At 37.9% G+C, this 10,362-nt stretch overlaps 1 protein-coding gene across 1 annotated transcript in view; it reads left to right on the forward strand.

Moving 5' to 3' along the window:
* Positions 1 to 9,732, forward strand: part of OPCML (opioid binding protein/cell adhesion molecule like) — a 548,902-nt gene extending 539,170 nt beyond the window's left edge. The window contains exon 7 of the mRNA XM_037138274.2: positions 9,560 to 9,732. Within this exon, the coding sequence (XP_036994169.1) occupies positions 9,560 to 9,630 (71 nt within the window). The 3' untranslated portion in view covers positions 9,631 to 9,732. The remainder of the gene's footprint in view (positions 1 to 9,559) is intronic.
* Positions 9,733 to 10,362: the final 630 nt, after the last annotated feature.

Below are 10,362 nucleotides of genomic sequence, written 5' to 3' on the forward strand. Positions count from 1 at the left end.
TGTGTGTGCTTGCTTCTTTAACATCACCTCAGCAGCTATGTGAAGAAAGTAGGAAACAGAGGCTCATTCGGGGCTGTTGTGGAATGGCTAGGGACTATTGTAGAGTAATAACGGGCTTGAGGAAGGTGGTATGAAAGTCTGAGAGAACTGGATGCATATTTGGTCCACAGTGGAAAGGGCACAACTTTCTGATGGATTGTATGGGGGTGATGAGGGAGAGGAAGACCCAGATAAATCCTAGGTTTCAGATTTGAGTCAAGTTTGATGCTCCCATTCGTGGAGATAAAGACAATTGGAAGGACCAATGAATTCATTGGGAAATCATCTGGGGAATTCGTCTAGAATACACATCCCATGGCCCTCATCCTGTAGGTTCTGAATTGATAGGGATGTCATCAGAGACTCATTCAGATGTGCTGCATCAGGTTGGAGAATTGTGTGTGTAAATGGGTGTGAAAGATGATTGGCAGTTACAATGGCCTGCATTCAGTTGTATGTATGAAGATTCCCCATACCTGAAATAAATAGTAACCAATTAAAATGATATATATGAGAAGATTAAAGTTGTACATGAAGGTTTTTCCTGTAATAGTGGTCTTTCCTCTGACTTTAGGGAAGACACAGTATCTATATTTACTGTGTCCTCACTCCCTCCCTCCTCCAACCTGCACAGGTAAATCCTTCTCACCCTTAGTGGACCCACTGCTGTCTCAGCTCATCAGGAAAACCTCCTGGACTCCTGGTGCTTCTTCACATTACATGTGTTCATAGCAACCTGTGAGAGCACATTTATAGTGTGTGTCTGTATGTGTGTGTGAGAGAGAGAGAAGGGCAGGGAAGAGAGATTTTTATTACTTACCTCTCCTCCTAAAATCTGGAAATATCTTAGGAAATATAATTTTTGTTTTGCTCAATGTTTTATCTCTAGCACCTAATGCAAGTTCTGGAATATATTATGTCCCCAATAAATAGTGGGGAATAAATGAATCCATGTAGTTTCATTTCCAGTTCCAAGTGTAATTATTTTTCTCATGATTGGTGGCTATTCATTGATTTCTAGAAAGGTACTTGTTTACCCATACAGATAGATGCACCAGAAAGAAGACAATGTGATTCAGAAAATAATTGAATTGAAAGAAGTCCTTACATAAATAGGTCAGCAACCTCAAAACTCTATTGAATTCCCCTTTCAACTGTTTGTGGAGTCCTAACGTTCCCACAGGGTGTTTTAAAGTGCTCACAGGGCACCAGTGTTGAAGTGAGGACTTTCGGTGAGCCCGTGTTGCGTACCTTTTATGCCAGAAAGTGCTACCCACTGGGAACCTGGAGTTTACTGTGACTCCTTCTTTCCCTTAAGGCAATATACACCTGAACTTTATCCAGATATGACTGACATATAATATTGTGCATATTTAAGGCATACAATATGATAATGTGATATAACTACATATTACCAAATGATTACCACAGTAGGGTTAACACCTCCGTCACTTTGCATAATTACCTCTTCTTTCCTGTGGTAAAACGTGTAAGATTTATTTTCTTAGCAACTTTCAAGTACACCTGGCAGTATTGCAAATTATAATCACCACGCTGTGTATGGGATCCCCAGAAATTATCTTACAAATGGAAGTTTGTACCCTGTGATGAACATCCCATTTACCCCACCCTTCGGCCCCTGGAGACCACCACTCTCTGTTTCTGTGAGTTTTGTTAGACCATGGGTAGTGGTATTTCAGTTGCCTTTCTCTGTCTGGATTATTTCTCTCAGCATAATGCCTTCAAGACTAATCCATGATGTCACAGTGGCAGGATTTACTTCTTTCTCATAGCTGAATTACACACACTCACACACACATGTGCGCACACATATATACATGCATATACACATATACAAATGCATACATATATGTATATATATAATATCTTTTAATCCATTTATTCATACACAGATTCTTTTCATGTCTTGGTTATCGTAAATAATGCTGCAGTGAACACGAAAGTGCACATATCTCTTCGAGATCCTGATTTCACTTCTTTAAATATATCTTCAGCAGTGGAAATGCTGGATCACATGGTAGTTCTATTTTGAATTTTTTTGTTAAAACTCCATACTGCTTTCTATAGTGACTGTACCAGTTTACATTTCTCCAGGCTCCCCTTTTCTCCGTATCTTTGCCAGCACCTGTCCTCTCTTACCTTTGCGGTAATAGCCACTCTAACACTATGGTGATACCTCATTTCAGTTTTGATTTGTTTCCCTGATGATTAGTGATGTTGAGCATACTTTCATGTACATTTTAGCCAATGATATGTTTTCTTTGGAAAAATGTCTATTTAGCTCCTCCATCCATTTTTAAAGGAGATGTGTATTTTTGCTATTGAGTTGTATGAGTTCTTTATATATTTCTATATTAATTCCTTATCAAATATATGTTTTGGCAACATCTTCCCCATTTTGTTACCTTTGATTTTTTATTGTTTCTTTTGCTATACAGGTTTTTAGCTTTTCAGTGTAGTTTCATTTGTTTATTTTTGTTTCTGTTGCTTGTGCTCTTGGTCTCATCTCTGAAACTCATTGCCAAGACCAAATGTGAAGGACATTTTTCCATGTTTTCTTCTAGGAGTTTTATTGTTTCAGGTATTATGTTCAAGTCTTTCATCTATTTCAAGTTAATTTCCTTTGAGTTTTGTAAGATATGGGTCTAATTTTATTCTTCTGCATGTAGATATCCAGTTTTCTCAACATAATTTATTAAAGAGACTATTGTTCTCCCTTTGATTTCCTTTTCAAATACTAGTTGACTACATAGGTAAAAATTTGTTTCTGGGCTTCCAATTCCATGATTTATGTGCCTCTTTTTTTCATGCTGGTACCATGTTATTTTGATTACTATAGCTTTTTAATATAGTTTGAAATCAAGAATTTTGATGTTTTGTTCTTTCTCAAGATTGCTTTGGAATATGGGGTCTTCTGTAGTTCCACACAAACCAGGTAAATGTTACTTCTTTCTTTCCAATTTGGATGCATTTTCTTTCATTTTCTCATCTGGCTAAGACTTCCAGTACTATGTTGAATACAATGGTGAGGGTGGACACTCTAGTCTTGTTTCTGAACTCAGTGTAAAAACTTTTAACATGTGACCATTGAATATAATGTTAGCTGTGGGCTTCTAATATGTGGCTTTATTATGTTGAAATATATTTCTTCTATATCCAATTTGTTAAGAGATATTATCATGAAAAATGCTATATTTTTAATTTATTTTGTATTTGTGGGACAATTATGATTTTCATTTTACTATGCTGTATATCATATTTATTCATTTTTAAAAATATTTTATTTATTTTTTTAGAGAGAGAAGAAGGGAAAGGAAGGAAAAAGAGAGGGAAAGGAATATCAATGTATTATTGCCTCCTGAGTGCCCATTCTGGGGACCTGGTCTGCAGCCCAGGCTTGTGCCCTGACTGGGAATCCAACTGGCAACCCTGTGGTTCACAGGCCCATGTTCGATCCACTGAGCCACACCAGCCAAGGCAATATTTATTGATTGCATGTACTAAACCATCTTTACCCCTGGATCATAGTGTATGATCATTTTAATGCACTCTTGAATTTGATTTGCTTATATTCTTCGAGAATAGTTATATCGGTCTTTTTCATTTTTATTTTATTTATTTGAGTCTTCTCTCTCTTTTTCTTGGTATAGTTAAAGGTTTGCCATTTTTTAATCTTTAAAAAAAGTATCTCATAGTTTTGTTGCTCTTCACTGTGTTTTTTCTGTTCTCTATGTCATTTATTTCTGCTCCAGTATTCCCTTCCTTATGCTAACTGTGTTTATTTTCTTCTGCTTTTTTATTTCCTTGAGATATAAAGTTAGATGGGGTTTGTGTGTGTGTGTGTGTGTGTGTGTGTGAGATCTTTCTTTTTTCTTAGCACAAACATTTATCAGCATAAACTTCCTTCTTAGAATTTCTTTTGCTGCACCCTACAAGTTTTGGTATGTTGTGTTTCCATTCTCATTTATTTCAAGATTAAAAAAATTATTTTGACTTTGCCTTGATCCATTGGTTGTTCAGAAGTGTTGTTTAATTTCCACATAATTTATTTTCCAGCTTTTTCTTCTATATTTGATTTCTAGTTTCATACAATTGAGGTCACAAAAGACACTTGGTATAATTTTACTCTTAAATTTGCTAAGACTTACTTTGTGACATATCATATGACCTTTCCTGGAGAATGTTCCATATGCACTTCAGAAGAATGTGTTTCCTGTACTATTGAATGGAATGTACTGTATATGTTTGTTAGTTCAATTTGGCTAAAATATAGTTCAAGACCAAATTTTTCTTGTTGATTTTCTGTCTGGATGATCTATCCAATCCATTTTTGAAAGTGTATTGATGTCTCCAACTATCATTTGATAGCTGTCTATTTATCCCTTCAAACCTGGTAGTATTTGCTTAATATATTTAGGTGTTCTGATGTTGGGTGCCTACATATTTATGAGTTTTATATCCTTTTGATAAATTGACCCCGTCATCATTGTATAATGACTATCTTTGTTCTTTTTTTAAGATTTTATTTATTTATCTCTAGAGGGGAAGGGAAGGAGAGAGGGAGAGAATATCAATGTATGGTTGTATCTTGTGGGTCCCCTGCTGGGAACTGGCCTGCAACCCAGGCATGTGTCCTGACTGAGAATTGAACCACAATCCTCCGGTTCGCAGGCCTGTGCTCAATTCACTGAGCTACACCAGCCAGGGCATGACTATCTTTGTTCTTGTTACAGTTTTTGACTTTAGTCCATTTTGTCTAATATAAGTAAGTATAATTACTCCTACTCTCTTTTGGTTCCCACTTATATGGATTATCTTTTTATATCTCTCTGAGCTTATGCATGTTCTTAAAGCTGAAGTAAGTCTTTTAGGGTAGCATATAATTGGCTTCTGTTTTTATACCCACCCAGTCTATGCCTTTTGATTTACAAAATTTAATCCATCTGCATTAACAGTAATTATTAATAGGTAAAGATGTACTAATGCCATTTTAGTGTTTTTGTCATTTGCTTATTTTTTTCTCCTTCTATCATGCCTTACTTTGTATATTGATGATTTTCTGTAGTTGTATGCTTAGATTCCCCTCTCTATAACTTTTGTGGAGCTAATGCACACTTTTGCTTTGAGGTTACCATGAGGCTAACAGGAAACATTTTAGAAATAATAGCCTATTTTATGCTAGCAACTTAACTTTGAATGCAAACACTCTACCCTTTTAATCCCCTTTTTATATTTTTTATTTCAGAATTTGCCTCTCTTATACTGTGTATTCATTCACATATTATTTTACTATAGATATTTTAATTTTATACTATAGTTAAGTGGTTAACATACTACCATATGACAGTACTAGAGTATCCTGAATTTGGCTATATACCTACCTTTACTGGTGTTTTATATATTGTATATGTTTCCATGTTACTAATTAGTATAAATTTATTTCACTTTGACAAACTCTTTTTAGAATTTCTGGTAAGGCAGATCTAGTGGTGCTGAACTTCCTTAGTTTTTGCTTGTCTTGGAGAGTATTTATCTTTCATTTGTAAAGGACAACTTTGCTGAATAAAGTATTCCTTTCATGCAGTTTTTTTCTTTTACTTTTATTATTTTGACTATAACATTCTCCCTCTTGCTCTCCCCCCAACCCACACACCTCATGGCCTATAGTTTCTGCTGAGAAATGCACCTATACCCTTATGGGGGTTCTCTTGTAAATTAAAAACATATTTTTTTCTTGCTGCTTTTAAGACTCTCTCTGTCTTTGATTAGACAGGTTTTTTTTTTTTTAAATAGCGTGTCTTAGTGATGATCTCTTTAAGTTGAGTTTATTTGGTGACCTGTGAAGCTTCATGAACTTGGGTATCCAAATGTCTCCTCAGATTTGAGAATTCATACACTATCATTTATTTAATAAGTTTTCTGTTCTCTTCTTGCTCTCTTTTCCTTCTGTGAAACTAATAGTGTGCTGGTTGCTTCTTGTGATGATATTTCATAGATCATGTAGACTTTCTTTATTCTTAATTGTTTTTCTCTGGCTGGATAATTTCATAGATTCTGCCTTCTGATTCACAGATTCTTCCTTCTGTTTGATTCACTTTGATGTTGATGGCCTCTGTTGTAGTTTATATTTCATTCATTGTATTCTTTAGAATTTCATTTGCTTCTTTTTTGATTTAAGCTCTTTGTTAAACTTCTTACTTTGTTTGTGTATTGTTTTCCTGACTTCGTGAACTTGTCTTTCTGTGTCTTCTTATATAACTCATTGAGCTTCTTTAAAATAGATACCCAGAATACTTTATCAAGAAAATTACAAAACTCCATGTCTTTAGGGGTAGGTTACTAAAACATTATTGTGATTCTTTGGTTGTTTCATGTTTTCTTAATTTCTTAAATTTTCCTTGAACTCTTGCATTTCTTTTTTTCACATTTGCAGTAATAGTTACCATACAGTTTTCACTAATTGCTTCTGGAGAGAAATACCTTCTGTCGGCTTTATTAGGGATTCCAGGGAGGAAAGCCTCCATCAGAGGCTTTCACAGATCTTCTGTAGATACGCCAGCTACACACTTTTTCTATTTTCTTATGGCAGAGTTCGTAAGCTTGTTTGCTTTATCTTAATCCTATAATACACCAGGCCATAAGCTAATGCTTCCCTTTTGCTCTCCCAACAGTGTCACAGAACTCAAGTTTATGGTTTCTCTCTAGCTCTCAGATTTGGGCTGATATTCCGTGCCTGCCCACTAGTCTTCTTTCTTTCTAATGTTGGGAGCACACACAAAGAGCTGGTCAAGAAATGGGAGTATGCAGGTGATGCTTGCAAAATGACAGAGCAACCAGAAGCCAGTTGAAGAATCCATGAGTAAGGCATCACTGGCAACTCATGGGAAGGCTTCTTGTTGGAGTAGGATTCTTGGAGTAAGATTGGATGCTGGAGTAGACAACTAATTAGTAGGATTCAGGATTCATGTCCTTTTCAGTGCCTTCCTGAACTCCTTTCTGTCACTCTCCTACCCTCTCCCAGCCTCTAAGTCATGCAGCCCATGGTTAAGCATTCTGGATGGAGCAAGGGAGAAGTGAGCCTCTTTGACAACATTACATACACCTGGGGAAGCCAGTGCTCACTCATACATTCTTATGTTCCCCCTGAAGGAAAAAAAAATCACAAGCTGAGAATATCTCGCTTGGCACTCAGCTGTGCAGCCTTGGAGGATGGGTCACACAGATAAAGTCACATTGTTCCTCTTTCCTTCACCAAAACATCCACACTCTATTTTTGGCTGTAATGCTGTGCTGGGACTTCTCTGCTGGAAACATGGACTTCTTAATAGGTTCTCAAGTGTGTGATTTATTGTGTAAGACGGCGTTCTCCAGGCACTTTGGAATGTGGCTGAGAGGGGCTGCAGCTGGTCCAGGGACCACTGCAGGGTCAACAGCCAGGACTGAGGTCTATATGATCATTGCCCAATGCACAGGTGGGCAAGACTCTACCCAGTCCCATGACATATGGTGGTGGATTCCACAACTCCCACAGAGGCACTTTCTTTTCCCCTGTGGAGGGATGCTAAATGTTTTTGAAGGGTTTTATGTCACTCCTCAAGGAACTTTTGAAGAAATGGGACCTGGAGCTTCTTTGTTAGTAGTTCTGTTTGTGTGGCTAATCTGGGTTATTCATCAGATAGCTAAAGCTGAAGAATGTGCCTGCGTCCAGCCAATGATCCTAAGGTTAACAGAATTGCTTGGATCTATTGATGTAACATGTAGCACAGGACTGCCTCAGATATCAGCTAAGCTCTGGAACATTATCTGGACTGATGTGTGGTTCAGGGCACTGCATATTGAACTCAAGGTATTAGTAATAGTCCAAAATATAGCTCAACCGGGTCAAATAGCTTTCCTCTAACTCATAATGTTACTCTCTAAATGGCACATAAAAACAAAGGGGTATAAAAACAACATTGTAAAACTGAGGGTTTTTTTTCCAAATTGGTTTTCTATCTTGTTTCTTAGGTTGTTAGTGCAAAGGTAGACTGTACTGGAGGACGGAAGTGAGAAAGAGAAAAAAAGACAAAAGAAAGTGTATGGAAAAATGGGACTAAAGACGACCTGGATGAGCTAAGTGAGTGGGTTATTTAGTCAGAAATAGTTTCTCATTGATAGTTCAGGGATGTGCCTTAACACAGCTATGGTTGTTAATGAAAACAACCTAGGCTTCTACCCACAAATTTTGACTTGATGCCCAGAGGATCAAGGGCCTACACCAAGGATTCCACCTGCCTGATTACTGTTTTATATTTTTGAAGACAAGCAATGATGAGACATAAATATAGATGCTCCCAGTGTACCAAGGTCTGGAAGAATGAATCTATATATAGCTTGGAAAAGAGACATGCTTTAACACAAAAAAGATCAGGAGGTGAGGGTGTCTGAACTATTTATGAAATAGCAGTGTGGAGGTACATGAGAGAAGTGGCAGCAAACACGTTGTAATGAACTTAGCTCCCTTGTGTTGCTGTGATAGAGGGCAATTATTGCTGACGGGGGAATTACACTGTGGAGTATTGATCTCCTGGTTCAGAATTAGGGCTGCACAATTGGTTTGCCTGACCCCCTTATACATGTGTTGTGCTGGTGTTGGCTCAATCAAATCCCTAGTAGATGAAAAAAATGTTTCACCCTTGGAAGGGGTATCTTGTACACAGGATGTAAGGTAGAAAAGGTTATTAAGAAGAATGAACTGCCCCAATAGGCTGTCCTGACTATCTTAGGCCTAACAGGAGTGGGGGGGAAATAGCTTATTTTATTTTCTTGACTCATAGGGTGCACTATGAGCTATTTAGCTGACTGAAAGAGTCATGATCCCTAACTTTTCCACATAAATGCACAGACTGGTTTGGTTTTACTTGGTGTGATTTTAAGCTGGTGTAATTGTCAGAGTCAGGGGCATATAGTAAGAAGCACAGTCAGCAGAAAGGATTCAGGTGTAATGAGCTCGTGCCACTAGATCATTATGAGTTTGATTTCTAAATGATGGACTCTAATCCATAGGGTACTCCCCGGGTGATTCCAGAGAGTGCTTTGCTTTTTGTTTATTTAGCTAAACATCAAAAGCATGAAGGACACAATGCTTATCAAGGGTATGTGGAAAATGCAAGCAATCTATAAGAACAGTTGAGGGTGAAACTTCACAGTAGGGTTTAACTGGAGCTTACTAGTAAGTTTGAAATGGTCCACAGGCCATCTGGAACTATCTAGAGTGTTCTGTGCATTTGTACTTCTTTTTTTTTAAGAGTGTGTCTGTATACTTTCTTCAGTTTCTCTAAGAGGACCCTCACATCCAAAGGTTGGGAAATGCTAGCTTTCCACGTCTTTACCCTGTTGGAAAAAGGGACTCTTCCTAGTTGAGTGTGAACAGAAACGCCTCTTTTTTTTTTCCCCCACAAAGCCAACACCTGCCAAACACTTTTCCTTGGCTTCAAATCTGGACTTTTTCTTATTTCAGGAAATAGATATGAACTACAGAAGAATGCAGAAGGAGGCCCAGGAGACTTCAGATCTCTGGAGGCCTTCTGAGACCAACTTGCCCAGCATATACTGTGCCAACTGGGAAATCGAGACCCTGGAACATTCTGTGATCTACTGCACGTCCCACAGCAGTCCTGGCGCGTCTGGCCTCGAACATGTCTTTTGGCTCCCTGATTCACATTCTCTCATCTACTTATGTCATTGCTCAAGAAAATGAGGGGAAATTGACATGCAGTAGCACAGGCTACCTTTAATATGCAAAAACTGATTGCATTTTGCTGGGAGCCTATGCTCAGAAGGCCCACTGAGTAAGGAGGCAGCACCTCACCTCTAGGCTGTAACAACTTGCTTTTACCACCACAGAACACATGAGATACATGTATGTACACACTTCCTCACACACACAGACTCAAGTATGAGTTTTACCTTTTTATCTATTTCTTCTCTATTTTATTGCTTTATTTTCTTTTTTCTTGCTTGTTAATCTCTAAGGTGGACACAGACAGCATCTTTTGCTGTATATCTCAGTTCCTGTGTGTCTTCCTTTCCAGTGGAAGAATATGAATAAGAAGAATAGGGGACATGAATAAAAAGAATGATAGGTTGCTGGTTTGAATTGGGGACATGAAAGCTTTTCTTATCTTGTCCCTCCTCTTTATCCCTCATCCTTCCAGGGGAAGACAAGGACCCCTCACCACATGTGTTCCATAGGCCTGTGCTCTTCTCCCCATTGCAGTACACAGCGAGCAAGAGGTATGGCTTGATGGCTCCACCTGATCC

This window comes from Artibeus jamaicensis, unplaced genomic scaffold (genome assembly GCF_021234435.1).
Source record: "Artibeus jamaicensis isolate MK-2021 breed Jamaican fruit bat unplaced genomic scaffold, CSHL_Jam_final scaffold_660, whole genome shotgun sequence".
Lineage (NCBI taxonomy): Eukaryota > Metazoa > Chordata > Mammalia > Chiroptera > Phyllostomidae > Artibeus > Artibeus jamaicensis.